The sequence below is a fragment of the Podarcis vaucheri genome (assembly GCF_965113315.1).
Source record: "Podarcis vaucheri genome assembly, chromosome: 4".
NCBI classification, from domain to species: Eukaryota; Metazoa; Chordata; class Lepidosauria; order Squamata; family Lacertidae; genus Podarcis; species Podarcis vaucheri.
Genome location: NC_138762.1, coordinates 63,929,746 through 63,956,670, shown reverse-complemented (window position 1 = coordinate 63,956,670; position 26,925 = coordinate 63,929,746). Strand labels below are relative to the sequence as shown.

At 43.5% G+C, this 26,925-nt stretch overlaps 1 protein-coding gene across 5 annotated transcripts in view; it reads left to right on the top strand.

Moving 5' to 3' along the window:
* LOC309530808 (uncharacterized protein) overlaps window positions 1–26,925 on the top strand; it is a 42,910-nt gene that overhangs the window by 10,881 nt on the left and 5,104 nt on the right. For 4 of the 5 annotated variants that reach the window (XM_082219960.1, XM_082219959.1, XM_082219963.1 and 1 more), the window contains exons 2-10: window positions 4,864–5,577; window positions 5,926–6,044; window positions 8,635–8,799; window positions 10,735–10,822; window positions 18,270–18,445; window positions 19,140–19,347; window positions 21,166–21,291; window positions 23,094–23,253; window positions 25,564–25,800. In XM_082219960.1, the coding sequence (XP_082076086.1) occupies window positions 4,908–5,577; window positions 5,926–6,044; window positions 8,635–8,799; window positions 10,735–10,822; window positions 18,270–18,445; window positions 19,140–19,347; window positions 21,166–21,291; window positions 23,094–23,253; window positions 25,564–25,800 (1,949 nt within the window). In that variant the 5' untranslated portion in view covers window positions 4,864–4,907. Of the gene's footprint in view, window positions 1–2,244; window positions 2,380–4,863; window positions 5,578–5,925; window positions 6,045–8,634; window positions 8,800–10,734; window positions 10,823–18,269; window positions 18,446–19,139; window positions 19,348–21,165; window positions 21,292–23,093; window positions 23,254–25,563; window positions 25,801–26,925 lie in introns of all 5 variants that reach the window. The other variant, XM_082219962.1, reaches the window with a different exon arrangement.

The following is a 26,925-nucleotide window of genomic DNA, read 5'->3' as shown; positions in this document are numbered from 1 at the left end:
TTTATCCATGACATCTTTCTACATGATTAATTTGCTGTGTGTACAACTGATGTTGTGTGCACTAGCTGTGGCAGTCATATGTTATGTTTCAAAGACTGAGGAAGGAAAATAAGCATGTCCCCCGTCCTCTCCCCCAAGGGAAGGGAGAGCGCGAGGAAGGGGAAAGGCCCCCCCAGCAACACAGCGCCCCACCCACCCAGTATGCAGCCAGGAGCAGCAAGGAAGGGAGGTGGCTTATATTCAGGTGCAGCTTATATTCGGGCCAATACGGTATATATAAGCCCACCCACACCAACACACCCCAAAGAGCCTTACAAGTGACAAGTCAGTGGGGTTAATCTTCTACCAGTCATACTCAGATTATACTTCAATTTGAGTTCATATCCACTTCAAATCACAGTCCCAAATATAAACTTTGGTTCCCTCTAAAATGTAACTATTTTAGTCTATTCCTGGGTGCAAACTTCAAAACTAGTCTTTAACGGCAGCCTCCTGTTTCTTTATTATGATCTCCCTTTGGAGAGTAATTTGGACTACATTTTCTGTAGCTGATGAAGAGGCCACTGTATGAAATACTCAACCTCAGGGTTTTTTGTTTATTTGTTCTAAGGTAGGATTGGCTGTCTTGAGTTCATTTTCTTTGGTATACCACATTCATTTTGAATGCCTGTTCTCAGGCCTGCCTGATTTAAATATTTCCTTTATTGTTGGTTGTTTTAATGCTGTTGTTACCCCGGCTTGGGATATGAATATAAATAGCTAACTATATAGATAGATGTCCCTATTTGAGTCAAAATGCTTCAGAAGTTGGTTGGGGCAAGGATAATGCATCGGTAGCCTTATGTTGCTAAGAAATGCACTGTAAACAGGAAAAAACTGTTGAGTTACTACTTCAAAGCTGGAAATTATCCATTTCCCCACTGCCTTATAACAGATTACTAGGAATACAAGGCTGATAGATCAGCATCTTTGTCCTGATTGACATTATTCCAGACAGGCTTGATGCCTGCCCCAAGTGGTTTCTGCTTTCTCTCTTTAAATGGAAAATCATCTATCACCATGGATCCAGTATAATTGCCCTGTTGAATAAAGTAATAAATTTGATTACCACAAGCTTTGCGACACCTTCCTGTTTATGGCTTTTCTTGAACCTCAAGGGAGTCCATGACTTTCACATGCAAATGGTGTCTGCACAAGGTTGTGTTTGTGTGCTCGAAGGGTATGATCTGAAGACACCTGAGGTTACTGCTTTGCTGGAGCTAAGCAGGGTTGGGTCGGGACTGCAGATAAAGGCGAATTCCATGTTGGGGATTTTTAGGAAGGGGATTGAAAATAAAACTAGCAATATTATAATGCTCTTACATTTGGAATACTGTGTGCACGTCTGGTCACCTCGTCACACACACACACAAAAAGATGTAGAAATGGAAAGGTTTCAGAAATGGGCAACCTAAATGATCAAGGGATTGGAGCATCTACCCTTTGAGAAAATGTTACAAAATTTGGGGCTTTTTCCTTTAGGAAAAAGGCAAGCAGTGCATGATAGAGACTTCTTCGCACAGGACATAGTTAAAGTATGGAATTTGCCAGTGTGGTGTAGTGGTTAAGAGCAGTGGACTCGTAATCTGGTGAACAGGGTTTGATTCCCTGCTCCTCCACATGCAGCTGCTGGGTGACCTTGGGCCAGTCACACTTCTTTGAAGTCTCTCAGCCCCACTCACCTCACAGAGTGTTTGTTGTGGGGGAGGAAGGGAAAGGAGATTGTTAGCCGCTTTGAGACTCCTTAAAGGGAGTGAAAGGCAGGATATCAAATCCAAACTCCTCCTCTTCTTCTTCTTCCACAAGATGTTGTCATGGCCACTAACAGTGTCGGCTTTGAAAGAGGATTATGGGCATTCATGTGCAATGGTTGTTAGCTATGGTGACTGTGTTCTACCTGTGTTTGATCAATGGTTACGAGCTATCTCCCCCTCCCACTGCTGGAGGCAGTATGCCTCTGAATATCCGTTGCTGGAAATCACAAGTGGGGAGACTGGAGTTGCAGTCAGGTCCTGCTTGTGGGCTTCCTATATGTTGGATGCACTGGGAATACAGAGTTGGTGGTCCTTCGGTCCAATCCAGAAGGGCTCTTCTTATGTTCTTGTGAAAGGCAGGATATGAATGCAAGAAAAACAAACAAGCCCTACAATTCACAGAGAGCAACGGTCTTAAAAAGATATGCAGTGTTTCCTTTCTCATAAACAGCTTGCCATCAGTATCTACATTCCTCTGTGGAAGAGTCAAAAGCAAAGATCAGGAGCACTGAGGGGGGAGAAACACATCCAAGATTATTGCTGCGACCATACAGCCCTGACTCAGTTCCAAAGCTATCTGATCTGTGTAAGGCTCCACTGTTATGACAGTCAATACAAATGTAATAATCACAACTTCCCTGCCAAGTCATACAGGGAATTGTGGTGAGATGCTGATAATTCTTTTTAAAGGCCCTCACAGAACTACAAGTCCCATGGTTCACAGGAAAGGGGGGAATGACTAGTATAATTATGTCCTCAAAATTGTTGTGGGGAGAGGGGACTGATACTTGCACACCTGGGCTATATCTCTTCTTATACCTGTAATCTCAAACCCACCATAATTAATGGCAAGTCAACTAGCTTGCAAGCATTGTTGTATCTGATAACATAGGTTGTTGCTTGTGAGAGGAGAGCCCATACTGCTATACAGCATTAAATCTCTGAGCTGTCGTTTTTGCTACTAGAAACCCAGATGCTAGAACACTGGTTTAACTTTCCTGATCCTCTGGGTAAGAACCCCTCTCCCCCAACCTGCATTCCATTGGGAAACACTGTACTCTCAACTTTTAAATTGGCAACAACTGCTACAAGCATTTTAATGCATTGAGACAGGGTAAAATTAGAAATGGGCTTTAAAACACAATTCTGCAGATCCGCAGTACGAAAGATATATGACATGTAGAACAAATATTTTTCATTCTTTTGCATCTTCAATTAATTGACTATATACTGTAGAAATATTATTCTACACAAAATAAAGCTAGAAGCTAGTTCTTAGGTTGGGCTTTTATTTCATAGGATAGGGTTCAGTTACAGAACAGACCCTTTGAAATTAATGTACCTAACTTAGGTTGTTCATTGTTCATTAATTTAAATGGGTCTGTACTGAACCCATAATAAGTATTCCGACTGAATAATTGAGGAGGTAAACGCAAGATGAACAACATTCATTCCCATTCATAAGTGAATATCCCACATTGGGTAAGGTAGTAGGGTGATAACAACCAACCTAAACAGCCATTAAAAGTTGCCTATGAAAGACTGGGAAAGATTGAGGGTGCAAGGAGAAGGGAACGAAAGAGGACCGGATAGTAGGACTGTGTTCTCGAAGCTACCAGCATGGGTTTGACCAAACTGCAGGAGGCAGTGGAGGACAGGAGTGCCTGGCATGCTCTGGTACATGGGGTCATGAAGAGTCGGACACAACTAAACGGCTAAACAACAACAACAACAACATGAAAGTCACAGTTTTTTTGGCATAGCCCTTGTTCTAGTTATAACCTCCAATTAAAAAATGAATATTTAGTTATTATTTTGTTTCACACAGTTAACCTCTGTGTTGAAAACACAGCATGAAATAACTGTTCTAATGCTGAGATAATACTCTATGGGATATTAAATATTAAACTTCAATATTTCACCACAGAAAAGTATGCACTCCAGCTGGATGTGTCTTTGCTGTCCATAATGCTAAGCTTCATTAACTCTTTTAATTTACAGTAACATTCCCAAATGCACTTTAAAACGAGCATGAACAGTTACTGCATGCTCATAAAAAAATGCTCTTAATGTATATTAAGAAATAATTGCGTAGACACAAATCATTAACAGTTAAGTCTTACTAAATATGTTTTAATATTACCACTCTCAGTTAATTTACATTGTCTTATTAAGTTGAGATAGCTACATTTAATGACAGCTAATGTGTTTTCAGATACTACCCAATTATAACCTTAAAAATAACACTTGCCCACCAAGCCACTTTGTAAGCAGTTCCCTGGTTGTGACATTTACTTGCATTTTGAAGGAAGGGCTAACCTCTGGCAGCAGCAGCAGCAGCAGTGGCGTCTTTGGTGTCTGCATTCATTCCATGGGGCGTCATGCCCCAGCCTTTGTCAGCAGATAGCAAAAATAGGAATTTCTAGCTGATTCAGTAGCTTCTGCCATACTTTCAGGGCAGATGCTGTCCCATGGCTACAGTGATGATGTACGGTTTAATATTCACAGGAAACATAATCAAGCATAGAAATGGGAAAACCCAATGAAAGTGACGAGTGGGGTGCTGTGGGGTTCTCTCCTGGGCCCATCATGGTTCAACAGCTTTATAAATGACTTGGACAAAGGAATTGAGATGCTCATCAAATTTGCAGATGACTCCAACCTGGGAGTAGTAGCTAATGCCACAGAAGACAGAATTGGGATTCAACGTTAATTTTATTTATTTATTTAATAAAATAAATAAAACATCAGCATGAGAAGGACATAAATATCCAATGGGAGATTAACAGATTAAAGGCACCCTCCTAAGACTAAAAAGGAAGAAAACTATTTTGAGAAGGAGTTTTACAATCTCTACAGCAGCATGTTGATGGAATTAGTCAGGAAGAGTGAAATCTATTTCCCTTACATTTTTCCATATATTGTTTAATAATACACAAGCATAAAAATGCAATAGCAAGAAGCAGAGCAATTTCCCCACTTTTGCAAGATGCACAGTATGCCTGAAATATGTTATGTATCTTTTAATGTCTGTGGGTTTGTTTTGTTCGTTTTTACTCTTTCTTGTTAGGGTTCGCAAAGAGCCATCAGAGTTGATGGGATCTGACGGTTACAATGGAGGCAACATCAAATGCAACCACAGAAAACTCTGATCTTGTGAAGGGAGCTCATCTAGAGACAGATGATTGGTTGGCTTCTCCGAGAACTATCAGCGATGCTGAAGACGAAGCTACTGCGAGGGAGAACATTCACACTGACACTGAAAAAGAACCAGTAATGAAAGAGCCACTTGTGCTGATAACAGATTGGGATCCACGGGCTTTACCTAGCCAGGAGGAAGAATCCTTGAGACGCTCACGGTATAGGTTAGGAGGCTCTGCTGATAGCATATTATCTTTAACTTCTTCCCATTCTCTCCTACCTCTTGAATGGAAAATTTTGAGATCTAGTCAATCAGAGAGCACACTGGCACATTTTTCTGATGCCACTCTAGAAAACACAGGAGGAGGACATAAAGATTCATCAGACAATAACCAAGATGTTGTGGATGATATAATTGGAGATGAAGTTGCTTTCAAAGTATGTACTCGTATGCTCAACCATAATTTAGGTGCTGCTTACACTGCCGATTCCAGGACAGCCTTTCCCGTAATACACAATGGATCACTCAGCCCTAAAGATGCAAACTACTCAAAGAAAACTTCAGATAGTTCACAGTGCAAACATATACTGCACCCAAGAACAGAAAAGTTTCCAGATGTTGGAATGCAAGCACATAACTCAGGTAACTAGTACAATCATGGGTGGGTGGTGGTTGTGACCAGGCGCGGTGGCTCCTTCACACACAACCCATCCACCTGGCCACCATGGTGCATTCTGGGGTCCCACCAGACCCAGATTTGAATTCTGAACCATTCCGCATTGGCTGGGGGGCGTGGACAGAGAGCAGACCTTGCTGCCATAGTCTCCACTCAGGTCTGCTCCCAGAACATTTAAGCAGGCCAGCTCATAACTCAGGTAACTAGGACAATTAACTGGGTTCTTTGAATGAATGAATGAATGAATGAATGAATGAATGAATGAACGAACGAACGATTCAGTCGTGTAATGTTCTTCACGTGTCCTTTTTCAGCAGCTAATAGAAAAGATTCAAGTTTGACTGACCAGCTTTGGACAGCTGCTGCATCAGCAACGAACTTACATAATATCGCCGTGTCAAATGGTTGGGAAGGCAATTCTTATCATCACAAGGTATTAAAAAAAAATTTTCTTTAGTGTCATATAAATTCAAATGTTACGTATGTTTATGGACTTTATGCATATTAACTCCTAAATCATGCCAAAGATCCATCATAGCATCCTGTTTTCATAATGGCGAACCAGATGCCCATGGGAAAGATGTCCCAAGAGCACTCTCCCCATGGGTGATTCCCAGCAACTGGTATTCAGAGTCAGATTGCTTCCAACTGTGGAGGAAGAAACATAGCCATCATGGCAAGTAGCCTTTGACAGCCTTATCACTCATTCATCTGTTCCCTTTTAAAGCAACTACATTGTTGGCCATCATTACCTCTTGTGGGTGAATTCGACAGTTTAACTATGTTATATTCCAACATTCAGCTTCGTGGGATAAACTTGGAACATGAAGGTTTGGATATGGTGGTTCAGCTTATTTACTAACCATTAGTATCCAAACTATATATACATGGAAAGGGCTTGTCCTTGTAACCTTGGTAGTGCAAGACATTTATAATAAAAAAACTGACAGTAGCAATCAGGAAAGAAGGCATAAAGTTCCTGGCATATGAAATGAAAATACCAAAAATATCTTCCTCCAAAAAAAACTCCAGAGAGGTGACATTAAAAAAATAGAATATACTTGACTTCCTTTTCTTAAGATGTGTGTTTGGGAGGATCGATTGTGAACTAGTACTTTATTTGAAAATGATAGGTTTGCCTCAAGTTTGGCTGGCACAAATACATCTCATATACCACATTGCAATAAGCAATGTGTGAGGATAGTATGTTTTGGTTAATGACAATGGATGCTGTATTCAGCCTATAATTAGCAGCCCCAGCTATTGCATGATATGGTCGATTTATACTTGCCTTCTAGGTATCTGCAAATAGTTCAAGTCTTTTAAAGGAAATCCATGGAAACCCATAAAATACGGCATAAAATGAGGAAAATATTTGTTAATGTTACTATGATTGTTTATATGTGATTGTTTTGATTACATGCAGACAGGAAGGCTCACAAAAGATTTTTTTGAAGTCTGAATAGTATATGTGTCTCTGCACTAAAATGTAAAACTTCCAAAAAGCAGCACTGGTCATGGTAGCGGGGAGAAGGAAGAAATTCCAGGTGTTTGAACATCTTTCTACAAGCTCCAGTTCTTCCTCCTTTTTCCCATTGTTTTCTTTGCATTGGACATGCTAAACCAGGCTGCTGCTGCAGCAGCTGCTCAAGCTGTGCCTCTTGACAATAGCCTTGCCTTCTGGCCTGATGATGGTTAGATTCCCAACACAAAAGCTCTTTTCTGATGTAAATGGAGGGCAGTGACATTACACAAGGATTGTTGGGGATGCTGGATGTGGAATCATGAAAGCCGGCCAACCAGACAAAACAGCAGAGGTAAAATGGTAAAGTGCTGTTAAATTAAGGTTTTCTTTTTATAAAATATGAATAGAGCCGTCATCAAGCACTAAACAAAAGCTAATGCTTCATGGTAGCAACATATTTAAAATAACCCTTTTTTTGGGATGAAACATTTCAGTCAATGTCTGAAGCACAAAATATATGCTTATGTGAAGAATCCAAATCTTCCAAATCATGATTATCAGCCACTACTGTTGTTTTCTTTTTAAAGAAACTAAAGTATTTCACCGATGCAAGATTTAGGAGCTCTTTGTATAAAGCAAACTTCATGGATTTTTGTCTGAATGTATATAACTGTTTGGTGTTTTCAAGATTTTGCATTTCTCTGCTCTTTTTCTCATTTTGAGCACACTTATATTGTAGCACTCTGAATTTTCTCCAATTATACTTTTATGTTGCATTTGTTTATTATCTTCACTGAGTTTTATCTTCAAAAGATTAGTATATATGGATATCAGCAAATTGAGGGGTATAAAGCAGGCTTTATATGGATATGGGTGAGAAGCGTATCCTTTGTTATGGTTTTAACAATCCACTTGCTGTGTTTCATTTACAGTAACATGTCTAATCACAAACTTTTTCTCAGCAGTGAAGGTACCATCTAAGTTTAAATGTATATTGTTATTCAGTTTTGTGCTGTTTATACGATAAGAAGCTTTAACCATTCATATATTTCAGATATTCAATATTCATATTTCAGATGGTAAAAAAAACATGTTTTTCTTTAAGGATTGTTGGAAATAACAAGGTTGAAGTTCTTACTCTTTAGGGTGCCACAAGACAGGGCTAAACTTCTGAAGTTTGACTCTAGTATATGAACACCTGACTTGCTCTTTTGAACCATTTATGTTGCATAGATATGGCTTAGAGTTGTCATAATTTCATAATCTTTGTGGGGGTTTTGTATTGTGTTAACTATAAGATGCTTAATGGACCTAGACCACAGAGGAGCTGAAAAGTATCCTATCAATTCAGAGGTAGTAAAAATAATAATAAACAAATGCAATCTTTGTATACTGAATAAATGCACAGGTTTGTTTGTTTTTTAAACAAAAGAGGTTTATTCTTAATACATGGAAAACAGCACACGTCACAATATACAGAACCATGCAACAGTTCTCATTACACAGCACAAATTAAATTAAACACTTGAAATTTATTCTTGACTTTCTTTTTTGTTAGTCAACAAAGAAAGGAAGGTCTCCTGCAATGTCAGAGTTTCTGCTGAAATCTCCAGATGAGAACAAACAGGAATTTCATCAACCCATGAAGAATGTGCAGGCTAAACGTCAAGTACTGTTGAATGGACAGAGTCCACACGCGGATGATGGCAAACTTTACGGGAAGGTGAATGATTTGCATCTATATATATATATAAAGTTTCTTTCATTATAAGAACCTAAGAAAAGCCTGCTGGATCAGGCCAGTGGCCCTTCTAGTACAGCATCCTATTCTCAAAGCAGCCATCTGAATGCCTGTGGCTTCCAGCAACTGGTATTCAAAAGCATTACTGCCTCCTATGGTGGAGGCAAAGCATAGCCATCATGGCTTGTAGCCACTGATAGCCTTATCTGTCTAATCCCCTATCCAGCTTCATGGCCTGTTGTTTATGCACTGAGTGAAGAGGTACTTTCTTTTACCTGTCCTGAATCTTCATTGAGTCCAGCTTCATTGAATCTCCGTGAGTTCTAGTGTATAAGTGCGGGAGAAAGACCTCTCTCTATCCACTTTTTCCATACCACGTGTAATTTTGTAAACATCTATCATGGCACCTCTTTCTCCCCTTTCAGGACCTTTTCCAACTTGGCAATATCCTTTTTGAGTACCGGAACTGTACGGAATATTCCAAATGTGGTCACACCACAGATCAGTAGACCAGCATTCTGATACCAGCAGTTTTATTTCCCATTCCTTTTCTACACACACCAGGTCAACATCTTCATCAACTGAAACACTTTCACTTTGCTGTTATCCTTAGTTCTGGCATACTGTGAAATTCGAAAACGAATAGAGAATGTTCTTAAATAGGCATATGACAGCTGCAGGAGTGAAGCTACAATTAACTCACCAGCAAAACTATCCAAAAGAAGTGGGGGCACGGGAAATAAAAACTGTGTAATTCCCCATTCCTTTGCTTCCTCCCTCCATATTATACAGTATACTTAAAGAACAATTGATTGAATAGATTAATGAAGCGGTTGTGTACTTGCGTGATTTGACTTCTGAACAGGGGAGTGGCAAGTCAAGTGAACTGAAATGCTTCCCAAATAGATAATCTTGATTGTACACTAAACAGATGGCAATGGCAGGAACTCAAGAGATAAATATAGTCCAGTGAGTGAGTTGCTGCAGACTCTTAGTCAGGGCTGTAAGCACAAGTTTATAGGAGCTTATCTCACAGAAACTTTAAAAACAGAAAGGTAAAAAGAAAACATATAGAGGAGAGAAATCACTTTTGTATTAACACTTATATGCCACCGCATAGCCAGTAATGAAAAAAAGAAAAGTAATCAGAGCAACGAAAGTCAAAGACTAAAATTCTAAGCTTTATGTTTTCTCAGCTAAACAAACTAAGGGATGGGTATGGATAAACCACAGGTTTTATCCAGTAATGAATCTAAGAGATAGCATACCACACCAAAAATAAACAAAAGCTATCCAAATAAATACTTGAACTCTCAAAATAGAACAATGCAGATTTTTACAAGTATGGGAATGCCAGTATGCAAAGTAAATTTGTGGAAAAAAATAAATGCTTAATAATAAAAAACATAAGATACAAGATAATAGATCAGGTTTTTTCTTCCTAAATTATAAAGAAGGCTCAGTCAAAAGTGAACATAGAGAACTTATTTCATATTCATTGATAGGATGAGGAATACTATAAGCAAGAATGTAAAAAATGCATTGTACAGAATTGAAATATCTTGTTATTTCCTTTGTTCTTAAAGGTTGTCCCAATTTCCTGCTGTTGCAAACTCCCAGATTTTATCAATCCAATCATTTATTGTTAGTGCCTCCACTTGTTTGCATCATTTGTGTGTGTGTTTGTGTATCACACACACAGATGGATGTAAGTATATGTGACTTTATATAGATATATTGTAAGACATCAATTTAGAAAACTCAGAAGTATGGGGAAAGTACATATTAATTATTGTTCAGAATTACAAATAGAATGCCATATTTTTATCTTCTCCGTGTAATTAAAAAAAAATGTGGTTTTTGAAACTGGAATGTTTCAAAAGAACAAACTAATGCAAATATTATTATTTTTTTAAGGAGATAGAATTTCTTAATGAAGAGCTGTCAACTTGTAGCCTGCCAAAATTTGAATGCAACTCTCCCGGAATTCTACAGCAACAGATTGGTATGAAGTCATGCAAGCTTGTTAATTTCATCATTCAACATTCAGTGCCTTTATTTTAATTTCCATTTGAATGTGTGCTAATTTGTTTTTATATGCATCAGTCCACATGATGATCCACATTTATTAATTTCTGAGAAAGTTCAAATATCAGTGTAGAAAAACCTTGAAACCATGTTCTACTCCTAAGTACTATAGGATGAGTGTTCAGGTTATTGGCACCACTACAATACACTGGCTACAAACAGCCAACGCTATGGCAATAAATTTAAGCATCAGCTTAATGCATTATTTCCCCCTTCCCCGCTAAAATCTCTAAATGCACTCAAGTAAACAAACTTCCCCCCCAAAAAAACCCAATTCAAGCTGTACAATTCCCCCCCCAAAAAAAAACTTTACTCAAAGTCAAAGTGCTATTCCTCTTTTCATAGAATTGCAGAGTTGGAGGGGACACTGAGGGTCATCTGGTTTGACCCCTGCAGTGCATGAGTCTTTTGCGCAAAGTGCGTATCCTATGCCTCTACAAATACTAGGCACCATTCAATCAAGGCTGTATTTTTATGCACACTTTTAATTCATTCTGGAAAACAAGCTGTCAGGGCTGCCACCCAGTCCCAGCTCACATAGGACCAAGTCCGCCAGCGTTCACTTTATAAGAGTCTTTATTAAGTTACAGGTTTCATTTCCGAACTGCAGCGTGCAGCTCTACACCTTCTGCCCTAGGTCGGCGAAGACCCGTCTGAGTCCCCGCCTCTTGCACACCAGCTTAATACCCTAGCCTTGCTCCACCTCCTTCGCCTCTCCCTACGTCTCTGGGTCCTTCTGCCCCCCTGGGCCTCCTCCCTTCTACTCTCCTCTGACGCTGACCCCCCTGATCCTTCTGCCTCCTTGCGGCGGGCTTTAGGACCTGGCTCACTCTCCGGGCTGCTTACTGCTCCAGCTTCCGCTGCATTTGAACTTGGCGCGCGCGCCCAACTCTCTACTTTCCTCTTAACCGTTGCCTCGCTCTCTGAGGAGGGCGTGACCACCCCTGACTCGTGCCCTCCCTCCTGCTGACAGCCTCCTGAACCCGATGCCTGGCTACCTTCCTCCCTGCTGCTCTCAGTCTTGAGCGTGGGTCCCGACTTCCAGCTGCTGCCGCTCTCAGTTATGAGCGTGGGTCCCGACTTCCAGCTGCTGCTCTCTGAATCTCCTCTGTTCCCTTCCTCCTGGGGTGTCCCCCCGGATCCCCCCCTTGCTCTGCTCACTGGGGCTCCCTTTTGGGAGTCCTCTGACTCACTGCTTAGGCTTGGAGATCTCGGGTCGTCATCATCACTCATTTTCCCTTCGGATTCCTCCCCCTCGCTCTCTGCTTCCTCCCTTCTCTGCGTCTCTGCTCCTGAACCCCTGACATCCATCCCCCCCTCGAAGCCCCCCTTTCCCCCCTCCCCGCTTTCAGGTGTGGGTGCTGGGTGCTCCATCATCACGGGAGGGAATGCCGGATACAGTTCGCTCCCCGTGGTTGGCCGCCAACTGAAGACCTCCGAGTCTTCCTCCTCGCGGTCGCCGACGTTGACCTGTTCCGCTTCCATCTCTGTACCGCCGTGCTCGAACCCAAGGTCCTCCCCGAACACGTCCATGTCAGTCTCTGCGTCGGTCGCTCGACCTGGCATCTCCAGCCACTTCCGGCGCCATTGCTCCTCCGGTCGATCGTCCCACCAATACGAGGTGTCTGACGCCGAACCCGCCGGCGATCCTTCTGGGGAACGGGTGCTCAGTGCGGGTTCCCCGTCCGAGTCGAATCCATGGAACGTGCTGGAAGAAAGTGTGGGCGTGAACAGCCAGTCGTCGAAGAAGCTCGCTGGCATGGGTCTGTGTGGGAAAAGGGCATGAAACTCGTCCTTGAGCAGGGGTTCCTCCAAAGCGTAGTCTGGCACCCAGCTATTGGCGCTGGCCCGGGTGCCCTCTCTGGCTAGGAGGTATTCGACTCCCTCTTCCCCCCATCTGGAGTCCAAAATCTCCGTGACCTCGTTGATGGGGTCTTGCTGCGTCACCCCTCGCGTCTCCGTCCGCTCCCGGAACGGACTCGGTGCCGTCCCTGGCTCCTGGAATCTGTGAGGTGCCTTGTAGGGAGTGAGCACCGACCTGTGGAACACCGGATGCATTCTGGAACCCTCCGGCAGCGCCAGTCGGAAGGCTACCGGGTTGATCTGTGCTTCGACTTGGTACGGACCAATTTGCTTGTGCCCCAACTTCTTCTTGGCTAGTGACCTGGTCGGCACTGCGTGGGCTGCCAACCAGACCCAGTCTCCCACTTGGATCTCTTCGCCAACCCGCCTGTGCTTGTCAGCTTGCACCTTGTAGGCGTGCTTAGCTAGCTCCAGCTGCCGTCTGAGTTGATCGTGTACCGCCTGCAACTCTGACGCGAACGCGTCCGCCGTCTGTGGTTCTCCGTCCCCCACTCTCTCCCGTCCCGGGAAGGTTCTGGGATTCCTCCCATTGTTGGCGAAGAACGGCGTCACCCCTGTGGACACGTGCTTCGTGTTGTTGTAAGCGAACTCGGCGAGCGGCAGGTAATCCACCCAGGTCGCAGGTTGTTGATTGGCATAGCATCTCAGGTACTGCTGCATGATGGCATTGACCCTCTCTGCTTGCCCGTTGGTCTGCGGGTGTCTTGCTGATGCCAGATCGACCTTGACATTTAGAAAACTCATCAGCTTCTGCCAGAAATTCGAGACGAACTGGCGCCCGCGGTCGGACAGGATAGACCGCGGCAGACCATGCACTTTGAACACGTGATCTATGAACAGTTTGGCGGTTTGTTCCGCCGTGGCCACCTTCGCACACGGAATGAAATGTGCCATCTTGGTGAACAAGTCCACCACCACTAGTACAGCTGTCTTGCCTCTCGAGCTGGGTAGATCCGTAACAAAGTCCAGGGCCACTCTCTCCCACGGTTCAAACGGCGTTTGCAGCGGTTCCAGCAGTCCCGCCGGTGGTTTGTGCACCGGTTTGGCCCTCTGGCAGGTGTCGCACCTCGCAACGTAGTCCGCGACTTCCCCTCTCAGTCTGGGCCACCAAAAGTCCCTTGCGACTAATTCCACCGTTTTTTCCGTGCCAAAGTGCCCGGCCGTGGGTGCGTCGTGCAGCTGCTGCAGTACCCTGGCGCGAAGTTCGTCTCCCGGCACGTAGATGGCCCCTTTACGTAAGAGCAAGCCGTCTCGTATCTGGAACTCGTCGCCCTTCGCCGTGCCCTTGTGCACCTCTGCCATCTTCGCCTGCGCGAAGGAGTCGTCCTGCAACGCCCGCCGCACCGCATCCAGGTCTACTGTGGCTGAAGCGCACGCCCACGCTGTTGGCGCGAAGATGTGCATGGCTGCCGCTGGCGTCGCCTCTTCGAGGTATTGCGGTTTGCGGGACAGTGCATCCGCCATGACGTTGGTGTCGCCTGGGACGTACTCTATTTGGAAATTGAAGTCAGCAAAGAACTCCGCCCAACGTATCTGCCTCTGGTTCAGGAACTGAGCCGTGCGCCAGTGCTCCAGATTCTTGTGATCCGTGCAAACCTGCACCGTGTGCTTGGCGCCGATCAGGAAGTGCCTCCACGCCTTGAAAGCTGCATGAATGGCCAGCAACTCCCTGTCCCAGATGGTGTAGTTCTGCTCCGACTTGCTGAGCTTTCTGGAGTAGAACGCTCCCGGCCTCCAGACCCCCTGTGGGTCCCTTTGCAGCAGGACAGCTCCCACTGCTCTATCGGACGCGTCTGTCTCTACCCGCATCGGCCTGCTGGGGTCGATATGCAGCAGTTGCTCTTCCGACGCGAAGAGACGCTTGAGTGCCTGAAAGGACTGCTCCGCCTGCTCCGTCCAGATGAATTTCTTTTTCTTGGAGCTTAGCGTGTCCGTAATGGCCGCCGTCTGCATCGCGAACCCCTTGATAAACTTGCGATAGAAGTTGGCGAAGCCGACAAACCGCTGGACCTCCTTCCTGTTGCGCGGGCTCTTCCAATCCAACACCGCACGAACCTTGGCGCTGTCCATGGCTAGCCCCTTGTCCGACAACTTGTAACCCAAGAAATCCACCTCCGTCGTGTCGAACTGGCACTTCTCCAGTTTGGCGTACAGTCTATGCTGCTGCAGCCTCTCCAGCACCTCCCGAACATCTTGGTCATGGGCTTGCTGCGATTCGGAGAATATCAGGATGTCATCCAGAAAGCAGACGCACTTCTTGTAAAGGAGTCCCGCCAACACATGATGCATGAAAGCTTGGAAACAGTGAGAACCGTTTTGCAATCCAAACGGCATCACTCTGTATTCGTAGGTGCCCAGAGGCGTGAACATGGCTGTCTTCCACTCATCGCCCTCCCTCATGCGGATGAGATTGTACGCACCTCGCAGGTCCAACTTGGTGAACACGCGTCCCTTGCGCACCGTCGCTAGTAGGTCGTCAATCCTGGGCATGGGGAAATCAGAAGGCTTGGTCATCTTGTTTAAGAGGCGAAAATCCACCACCAGTCTTTTTTGGGGCGTGTCTTTCTTCTTCACGAAGAAAACAGGACTGCCCCCTACTGCCCTGGACTCCCGGATGAAACCGCGCTGCAAATTGTGATCTATGAACTGTTTGAGTTCCTGTAATTCGTCCTCAGACATGGAATACAGCTTCCCTTTCGGCAGCGTCGCCCCTGGTAGGAGGTCAATCTTGCAGTCATATTGCCTGTGCGGTGGTAGCTTGTCAGCCTCTTTCTCGCAGAAGACCTCCAGAAAGTCTGCGTATTTGTGGGGGACTGCTTGCAACGTTCCCAACTGCAGTTGTGATTCCTCCTCCTCTCCCTCCTGTCTGGGCAGGATGCAGTGTTCTGCGCAATAAGAGGAGCCGAAGATCAGCTGTCTCTGGTACCAAGCCAGTGTCGGACTGTGCCTGTCCAGCCAACTCATGCCCAACACAATGGGCGTGTCCGACAGTCGGGTGACATTAAAACTGATGACTTCCCTGTGGTTGCCAAGGCGCATCACCATCGGTGGCGTTTGCTTCACCACCTGCCCCCCTAGCAACTCTCTGCCATCCACTGTGACGACTTGCAGGGGCAGAGTGGCAGGCAGTAGCTGTATAGCGTGCTGCTCCACAAAATCCTGCGCTATAAAGTCTGCGTTGCTTCCAGAATCCACAGAAAGCGGCACTTCGATAGTGACGCCATCGGGTAGCTGGAGAGATGCTGTGAGCTGCACTACTGGTTTGGGTGGGAGGGGGTCCGTGGGTTGCAAGATCGCTGGGGACTGCTTCACTGATGCGTCTGGCTGGGCCCCAGTGCCTCTGTCTCCAGCCAGACATCGTCGTTTCCCTGCTGTGGCTCTCCTTGCTGCGTTGCTGCAGTCACCATTGCTGAGGCTGCAGTGTGCTTGTGGAGCCTCCGGGGACACTCTTTCGCCAAATGGCCTGGATCCTCGCAGATGTAACACTTCCTGTTCCCTCTAGGAGGCTTCGCTTTCACTGCTGTCGGTGCTTGGGCTCTGGCTGCTGACTGAGCCCTTGCACCTCCAACCTCCATCGGTTCCCCTCCCCCTCCAGGCGGAGGTGTGGATTGCGCACGCGCTGCTTCTCTTGGAACGAAAGAGAAACTTCTCGCTGCTTCGCGCCCTCCACGTCCTTCATCTCTGCACCATGGACGTTCTTCCAGCCTCACCCCCACAGTCAGCGCCCTTTGGACCACCTCCTGCGTGCTTCGGGGCCTCTCCCCCCTTGCAATTTCATCCTTGACCGCAGAGCTTAGACCCTCCCAGAACAGGTCTCTGACAGGGGGCGAATCCCGGTCCCACTCTAAGGCACTGACCAGCGCAAAAAAGCGGGCGTGGTACTGCCGGACGCTTGCCCTCCCTTGTTTTAGTCCATGAATCTCCCGTCGGGCAAGATCCACATCAATAGTAGACAAAAAACACGCATCCATCGCTTTGATAAAGGCATCTGCATTCTGAAGCGCCGGATCTTTGTCCCTCCACAAATTGCGTAGCCACGCTTTAGCATCCCCATGCAAATGGGATAGTATGAACCCCACTTTCTCTTCCTCATCTCTAAAGTCTTTTGCCAGCAGTTGCAGTGCGCACATTACGTCTGCTCGAAAATTGGGGTACTGTTGTAAATTCCCATCGAAGTGAGCCACAAGCCCTCCTGCTCTCCGTGCCAACCCAACCCCCTCCGGTCTGGGTCCTGGCTGCCCGTGTTTAACCCATGCTTCAAACCTGGCGTGGAGATCTCTGTAGGCGGCTGCCGCATCCTCCTCCCTCTTCTTGGATGCCAGTACCTCCGCGTTCAATTGGGTAACTGCCTGTTGCAGCGCTGCAACTGTCTCTGCTTCCGTCATCTCTGCTAACCGTCGTGAGCTTGCTCCCAAACACCGATCCCCTCCTCCAGCTGCCTCTCTCTCCGCTGCGAGATATCAGGTGTCCGAAGCTTTTGTGAGACGGGTCTTACTGTCAGGGCTGCCACCCAGTCCCAGCTCACATAGGACCAAGTCCGCCAGCGTTCACTTTATAAGAGTCTTTATTAAGTTACAGGTTTCATTTCCGAACTGCAGCGTGCAGCTCTACACCTTCTGCCCTAGGTCGGCGAAGACCCGTCTGAGTCCCCGCCTCTTGCACACCAGCTTAATACCCTAGCCTTGCTCCACCTCCTTCGCCTCTCCCTACGTCTCTGGGTCCTTCTGCCCCCCTGGGCCTCCTCCCTTCTACTCTCCTCTGACGCTGACCCCCCTGATCCTTCTGCCTCCTTGCGGCGGGCTTTAGGACCTGGCTCACTCTCCGGGCTGCTTACTGCTCCAGCTTCCGCTGCATTTGAACTTGGCGCGCGCGCCCAACTCTCTACTTTCCTCTTAACCGTTGCCTCGCTCTCTGAGGAGGGCGTGACCACCCCTGACTCGTGCCCTCCCTCCTGCTGACAGCCTCCTGAACCCGATGCCTGGCTACCTTCCTCCCTGCTGCTCTCAGTCTTGAGCGTGGGTCCCGACTTCCAGCTGCTGCCGCTCTCAGTTATGAGCGTGGGTCCCGACTTCCAGCTGCTGCTCTCTGAATCTCCTCTGTTCCCTTCCTCCTGGGGTGTCCCCCCGGATCCCCCCCTTGCTCTGCTCACTGGGGCTCCCTTTTGGGAGTCCTCTGACTCACTGCTTAGGCTTGGAGATCTCGGGTCGTCATCATCACTCATTTTCCCTTCGGATTCCTCCCCCTCGCTCTCTGCTTCCTCCCTTCTCTGCGTCTCTGCTCCTGAACCCCTGACACAAGCGTAGTCCTGGGATGCAAGCTAAGTATTTTAAGTCCCTTTTATTTCAGTAGGAGAGTTGCAATCCTATGCACGTCTACTGAGAAATAAGCTCAGTGAGACTTACTTCCCAGGTAAGTGTATCTTGCATTAAAGTCTTAAGCACAATAGCCCTTAAATGCGACTTGATGATGCATACTGAATATTTTTGCATATTGATACACAGGAAACCTTAAAAGCCAGATCACCGATCTTCAAGAAGCCAATGAGACTGCGGTCTTAGAGCTAGCAAAGGCAGATGAGGAGATTTCACAACTGAAGAATGAAATGGCTCAATTAAAATCTGAGTATATGCAGAAGTTAGCAGACTCTAAAGAAGAAAATCTTAATCTGAAGAAAAAGGTAAGGGGTCTGGGACAATCCTTTATTATAACTTATATACTTTAATTTTAAACCTGTGTTTTTCTTTAAGTGGGGTAGAAGACAGGTAATATATATTTAATCATGTATCAAACAGTAACCAAAGCTATAATTAGTCAACGGGTGATATTCATTTGTTTTATGCCTACAACTGTGAGCTTAAACATTCTTAGTATGTATTTGTCGCCTAAATGTTTTATAAAATAATTGCATATTTTACACATTCACTGCTAAACCATGCTGTAAAGAATGATAAACTCACTGCATGCAGAAAAGTACCACAGAAGAGAAAGAGTTCTGGCCTTTTTACTTGCATGCTTGGTTTGTTTGTTTATTAAATTCTTTGTTTACTTATTTTGCCACGGCAACTCTAAGCGACGTGCAATATTTTATGTGACTTAGAATTTATTTTTACATGGGAAATTCAAACATAAGAACCTGTTGTGCAGTCTGCATTGGCACAGGACCAGGTAGGGTGCATTGTGCAATTTCTCTGCACATGAATATAATCCATTAGGCAAAACTTTAACCAACCTGGGAATTACAGCAGTTCAGAAGTGATCAGTTATGCTTTAAACAATTGATTTCTTATATGTTGATTTCTACTCTTTATTGCTTTCCTCCTTCATGATCAAGAATCAAAACACAGTTTAAACTAATTCTTCCCTCTCTAAAGATCAATAGGATGCACAGCAGACATGATCCAGTAGACACTTATGAGCAGACCTTGCATGAAGAGATTTGTGAGCTAAGAGCGGAGTCCAGGAGACTGAGGGAAATCGGCCACCAGCTGAATGAGGAAAACCACAGGCTGAAAGAAGAGCTATGGGATGTAAAGAGGAAATATGAATGGCTCGTGCATACAGTTGCTGGCAAACAGGATGGTAAAGGAACCACCATTATGGTATATTGCTTGGGTTCTTACGATGATCAGTAAACAGCCCAGTAATAATAATAATAATTTATTATTTGTACCCCGCCCATCTGGCTGGGTTTCCCCAGCCACTCTGGGTGGCTTCCATAGAAACCAAAAAACACTAAAATATCATACATTAAAAACTTCCCTGAACAGTATGTTGCTCCAGCAAAGATAAGAGGCCACATCTCATTAACAACATTAACACCAGTTACTTCTGAGCAATGACTTTATAGCACAGCTTCATGGCAGTGGCATAGCATGGGCAGGCACAGGAGCAGTTGTCCCAGGTGCATAATTGTTAGGAGTGCAAAATTTCAACACCTGAAGCTGCCTCAATACAGCTGCACAGTTCTATCGCTGGGCTCTGTTGAAAATGGCTCCTCCGTGCAAACTAGGAAGTGACCTCTGCAGACAATGGAATGACTCTTCTTGTCTCTGCAGCTATGATCTTCTGGGTGATGCAGATGCCATTAGGCAGTTGAATGTGCATGCATACTCTGTCCCCTCTCTGTGTGGCCCCGGGCGCTGGCAACTCATGCTACGCCACTGCTCATGGAGCCCATTCTTCTGCATGGGTTCATCATGTGTCCACTGCAATATAATACAGGAGGAAGACTGACTATAACAGGCCCCTGTCCATCACTATTGCGCACTGACTGCTGTATAAAAAATAGCTGCTACTCGCCATGCAATCAGATAGACCTGGTGCTGAGGTTTCTTAAGAGGATAAAGTGCATTCAACAGATTTTCAATCATCATCATCATCATCATCATCACTGAAGATATAGTGACAATGAATTTAATTTCAACCACCAACTTCAATATGAATCCTATCATGGAGAAAAAGGTGTGAAATTTCTTTCATAAGCTGGATAAAGCAATAACTTGTAGTGGTTAGTGTAGCAAGTAAGGCTTTTATTGATGCATGTACAGAGATATACATCATCTCATCATTCTGGGTTGCCTCTGTGTTTGTGCCCAGAATGACTGTGTGTTCATTTAAAAAGATCTTGTCTCTAGTCATCAGGTACATCTTTATACCCTCAACAATTATCCCAAGTACTGTATTTTATAAATTATCCGAGGCAAAGCTACATCATTAACAACAATACTACCACAGTGAAATTCACCAAAACCAATCTTTATTGGAATTCGAAATGCCGGAAGAGGTATTTGTTGATTAACTGTAAAGGTGATTAACTCTCAACAGGTAATTAATACTGTCAGAGTTGACGGTTAGCCCAAAGAGATCCAGCACTGCAGAAAAGGGACTTCAACTTTCTATTGCAGTCACAGCAATCCTGAATCATGGCAAATAGCTATAAAATAGCTTTCTTAAAACTAAAAGTGCTTGAAGATCAGTGCAACTAGCAGCAGTTTGTATATTTATTTTACATTATGTTCTTCCAATGAGTATCTAATGTTACTCATTTGATTACAGTTTATTTTAAATGTGGCATCTGTGATAAGTAAGACAATTCTGTTCCCAGCTATACTAAAGCCAAAGTGTATTTCTCTTGTCTTAATTTAAAATAATAATAATGAAGCAGGAAGTTGCTCTTTCAGAAGACATTCAACCAACAAACGGAAAAGACATTTCACTTTTTGAAAATACAACATTTTAATAATTAAAGCATCAGTGCTTGATAAAAAATAGTTTTGTTTTAATAGACTACATCAACAGTGATTTAAAAAGATTGACTGAATGAAATATTATTGCTTTATAATATCTAAAATATCTAAGCAGAATTTGATAATAAGCAAGGCTTTTATTTTTATCTAGAAAAGATACAAGAATGTTCTAGGAAAAATGCTTCTTCCCCATCATCCATAAATAGTGAATCTACAGAATTTTTGATTTCTGGATACTGTGACACAGGGCTAGCAAAAGAAAACAGAGACTTAAAAGGTATGGTAATTAAAACATGCAATTGCACATTTTCTCATTTTGCCTTATTAGCACAGAAAAGTATAAAAAAGTATACTGCATGTTCCCATGAATCTTCATATGGAAAGAAAAATCACTTAACTGGTTTTCTGTTTTCAGCTTTCTTTTTATGCAGTCAGTGAAAAGTAAGATCTAATTGGCTGATTAGAGTTGTGAAATACTTCTTCCAGACATTCCTTGCCTTTGGATTTTATTCATTATTCTCTATGGCCTTTCCCCACAAAACATGCCAGATTTCAGTGGACCCAAAATATAGGAAAAATTCTGAGCTTGGGTGTTATTGCTTTTAGTAATGCATCTGCATGCTTTATTGGATTGGGATAAATTAAGAACCTCAAAAGTGTAGACTCCCTGCATTCGTCCAATATGGGGGAAAGGAACATTGGTCAACATACTATTTTCAGTATTGGCAAAACAGCCACAAAATGTGATGGCTATGTAAGGATTGTACATTATCATAAAGGCATTCAGACAGACAACTTAAGAAAAGACTAACCTTGGAGCTGGGAGTCCAATTTAATAATAATAATCATCATTATTTATTATATTTATTATTATTATTATTATTATTATTATTATTATTATTATTATTATTATACTGCCATATGCCTGCAGGAATATAAAACCATAAAGTACATAATCAAAATAAAACAACAACCCAGTAAAACACACACACACACACACACACACACACACACCTTATTTGTAAAAGGGCATAGGATGTCAATCAAATCAACCAAAGGCCTGGTTAAAGAGGAATGTTTTTGCCTGGCGCCTAAAGTTGTATAATGAAGGCACCAGGCAAACTTCCCTGGGGAGAGCATTTCACAGACAGGAGCCACTGCAGAGAAGGCCCATTCTTGTGTTGCCACCCTCTGGACCTCTTGAGGAGGAGGCACACGAAGAAGGGCCTCAGAAGATTATCTCAGGGTTATATTATCTGACCATTCTTATCTTATCTATTCTTATCTGACCAATAGATTTATCTAGAGAAATTATTTTCATCCTTGGAGTTGTTACAATATATCTGTAGTGGTATATCTTATTATTTGAACGAATGTGCTTTTGGCAACTCCATACCATTTTCCCAAGAGCACAGAAATAACCAGGAAAGTCAAACCTTTAGCCCCGGGAGTTTATCAGGGCCTTCAAGAATCCCCAATACGTGCAATGACACCTCCAGGGCTATGAAGCAGACTAGCCAATGACAGAGGCCACATCAGTGTCTCTTCCCTTGTCCCCTTTCAGATTAGCAATATGGGTTCAAGAAGTGTGGCAAGTAAAGAGAAGTTTGATCAAACTGAGTGCACTGGAGCAGGCTGTACAAATTACAGTGTTCTAGCATTTTTCGTAAAAAAACAACAACCAAACAAACCATGGATTGATGCACTTTAATGGTTTCCAGGATAAATATCTAGCTTTTTACAACTTAAGTATCTGAGGTGAGATAAGGTTTTTTAGTTTTTTGCACACAAAATTATAGAATATTCCCTGAGCATCTGTTGGGCATCCTTGAACAAAATATTGCAACTAGATTTGATCCAAATTTTCGAGCAGCTTTTTAATGTTTTTTTAATCATATTTCATAAACCTTTTATTGGCATCACATACAACATCCAAAACAAATCAATGCAGAATTACCACTTCCCCAGTGGCACAAACATTTGCTAAAAGAAAGGAAGCAGAGCAGTCTCTTGTCACATCTCTTGGTCTCCAGGGAGATCAGACATCTGCAGTGTAATTTTTTCCCCTTTTTAATCAAGATGATGCATCTGAAGAGGTCACAGAGGCGAGCAGCAGCAACTTTCCTTGCATTACTCAACACAATCAAACCAGTCATGAGAACTATGATCAAAACATCTCAAGTTCATCTTCGAGTGGTGTCTCTCAAGTGGACACTTGCAATAAATATTATCCAAACAGGTAAGAATTGAATGGACATGAATATGATTGTGTTGTAAATGTAGTTTTCTGCTGTAAAGAAAAAGGTTGAGACCCCACACTGTGTAGTACTGCCAACTTAATGAATGCAAAGAGGTCAAGTAACTCTTCAGCAACAGTCTAGCTAAAGCAGGAAAGCACTGAAACATGTCTGCTGGGCTTGAGCTCATCACAAGATCAAGGACTGACTTTCCCCTTTGCTCTGATTGTGTATAGATGTCAGCCAGCACATTAGATGAGATCAATCATGATTTTTTGCGCGCTGCAAGATGCGACAACTAGGATTGTTTCAATTTATGGCTATAATGCTAGGCTCACTTCAGAAAGGTAGGGCTGTGAGAACTACGTGGAACTGAATGAGTGGCAGGTGTTGGATTGACAACTGTGGGTACACTGATTGCCCCAGCAAAACCACTGAATAGGAGGGGAAGCAGTAGCATAGGGGGTCCCTTAATGCTAAGTAAGCCAAAACCAAGATAGGCACTAAAACATACCTAAATCTCCATCCAAGCCTACTGCATGATGGTTTTAACATTACAAATGACAGGAAAAGATCACCACCAAATATTATCTTTAGCACAGGGGAGGGGGACTCCTAACCCTTCAGGACTCCCCCTAGGTCACACACCTCACCAGCCCTACTCCATGCCCTGTAAGTAATTCTGCTGGAGGGGAATGTGCCCTTGAGTTGTGCTAATGCCCTTTGCTTGCCTGCTTGGTGCAATGGAGAGGGGCCTGTGCATGCAGAAGCCTTTGGCTTTGTGTGTCTGGAACGTGTCATATTTTATAAAGCATTGTTTCCATTGCTGCACCCACTTTTGCCTTTGGCCCTAACACCATGTGAATGCAGGCTTTGAAAAGTTGGCCACGAGGGAATATGGCCCTTTATTTCTGCAATTTCCACATGAAAAAGACAAAGCTATGTACAGTGAAAATCTCTTTCATTTCTATCCCACCCTTCATTAAACCTTGTGATCCTATGGCAAAACCGTAGAATAAAAGCATTTAAAAACAATGACCAATATTCTATGTCTGACCAGGACACTTCCATGGCCCACATACAGCGGGTAGCATTTTAGATCTCTGCCTCCTCCTTTGCCTTTCTTATCTGTCCTGCAATGTTGTTAAAAAGACCTTCTATAATGCTATTAAAGAGAGGCATGGACAAACCTAAATCCAAATCTTCCACAAATACTGCAGTGATTCCCAATCCTTTACAAGGATAATAATGAATTCCTTGCTTTCCAAGAGACAAATGAAGCAGCTTGTCCTCAGTCTCTTTCATGTATCACTACCATTTAAAACACAGAGTAAGCTTTGCCAAGAAAGGAGGAGTTTGATTTTGTTAAAATGTGTACAGCAGCTACCACTGGTTGAAGTTGAAAGAACCTGCTGCATAAAAGATTTTTCTTGCAACTTCCCTGTAACATCAGAGCTGTGGCTTACATCAGAATAGCAGGGCTGTGTCTTGTTTCTTCTGCAGACCAAATAGCAGCCAGCTGTCCCCTAATTTTGTGCATGAAGATTCCCACATGTTGTTAGAATAAAGAATTTGAACAGATGTTATTGTTACCCCCCCAAAAAAAATATCACGGCTCTTTTACGTAAGTTGCAATGAGAATGCAGTGTTAGAGTGCCTATAAGTTCAAGGAAAACAACTGGTTTTCTCAGGTACCTGTAAGGGCCAAAGTAGACATGATGTGAGAGATCTGTGATCACATCTCAGGTATTTTTATACACTTTAAAGCAGCAGTGTGGGTCCACAAATTGTACAAGAACCACAGCACTATGGGAGAGGAGTGTAACCATTTTCTTGCATGTCATTTCACTGATATAAATACCATCCAGTGAAGCTGTGAAGGAAGATGAGAGAAAAATATGGGCACCCATATTGTACCCATCTTTCCCCCCTGTGGGCATTTCTCCTATTTAAATATTTACAGAACTGTGATTATCCCAGAATAGGAAGAAGATGGGAACAATATAGGTGTCAATCCTTGCCCTTCCTACAAATTAACATTAGCTTGGGGGTAGGGGGGCCTGACTGAAGGAAATGGAATTGTGAGGGTAAACACTCAGCAACATGGCCCAATCTAATTTTGTTTCTGCAAAAAGTTGTTGGGAGATTCAGTCCCAAGTTTCCCCTGTCATGTCTAGTTTGTTCATAAGATATGTAGGATTCTTTGGTTATCACGAAGAGTCTGAATAATAAAGTTGTGCTGGAGTACAAAAAAAAGGACTCCTACGTCTTTCAAAGGAAAGCTATTGATTTTCTACAACTTTTTATCCCAGGGTTTGTCTAGATAAGGCAGTACTATCAAGACGACCATTTGCACCCAGAAGTGTTACAGACTTGAAAGTTGGAAACCTAGTGAAATTTTCATGCCCAGCAGGAAAAATCAGCAAGGGAACTGTTAAATATTTGGGACCACTTTTGGGGAGAGAAGAGGACTACCTTGGAATAGAGCTGGAAGGGGATCAAATAGGAAGGCATGATGGAACTTTTCAAGGAACACGCTACTTTCTTTGGTAATGTTTACTCTTCTACCTGGCAATAGTATATTTGAGATCTTCCCTTCCCACCTCGAACCCAATTTTCCCCAGGGGCAGAAATAAAGCAATTTCATAGTCTTATTGTTCAACATTTTACCTTTACCATGCATAATATGCAACCACTAATGAATCACAAATGTGTGTTGGCAAGTTTGTGGTTTTGAAGTATTGCGCAAAATACAACATTACAAAAGCTATACTACTCGATTGAATATATTACTGGTGAGGACAGGGTTCATGGCATGCTCCTTAGAATTAGGATAGTAACTAACAATAGCAGTAAGTTCACTTTTTATTGATGAGAGCTTCAGGATTTAGCTACTGTCTGTAGCAAATTGTGTTAAGCATTGATATCAGTGTAAATGCAAGCACCTTGCATCCTCCCACCTGTAAAAACTGGTGTGCAAGAGATGTAAAAAGCAAAGTATGTGGGAAATCCTGTATCACCACCTCATCAAGACTAGAATTTCACATTTTTTTGCACTTTATCAAACAGTAACCATGCCTTGTACTCCTAATTCGGAGTGATGGCAAATTAATGTGCTGTTATCAAACATTTAAAAAGCATTATTCTCACAGAGCTTTGTAAATACACCATTTGCAACTTAAAACATGTGTAAATGCTTTACGCCATCAACTACAAGATATTAAATGTTTCACTCCCATAATTGTGGGAGTTTTGGAATTCCTTCCCTACAGAGGTGTCTGGCACCTTCATTATGCATTATTATGTATTTCTAGAACCCACTCTCGTTGTGATTGTAATTCGTTTTTAACTGTTTGTATCTCATCCTGTGACTGTCTGGTGAAGTGGGTAATAAATCTTTAAAAAAAAGTTTTACTGGTGCTATTAAGCATTGCAATGGATGTAGGAGAAAAATCCTGAAAATGTGATGTTTTCCTGGCACTCTATATATGCCTGTTCCTGCCCACTTTCTGCCTCCAATCAATTATTTTACATCTATGTATTATAAATGTCTGAACTCTTACTTTATATAATGGACATTATGAAAATTCTGAAGAACAAAGTGCTTCGTGCATCACTAGAGAGAAAAGCTTGCACTCAGAAATTCTATAGTTCAAAGTAGCTCTATAAACACG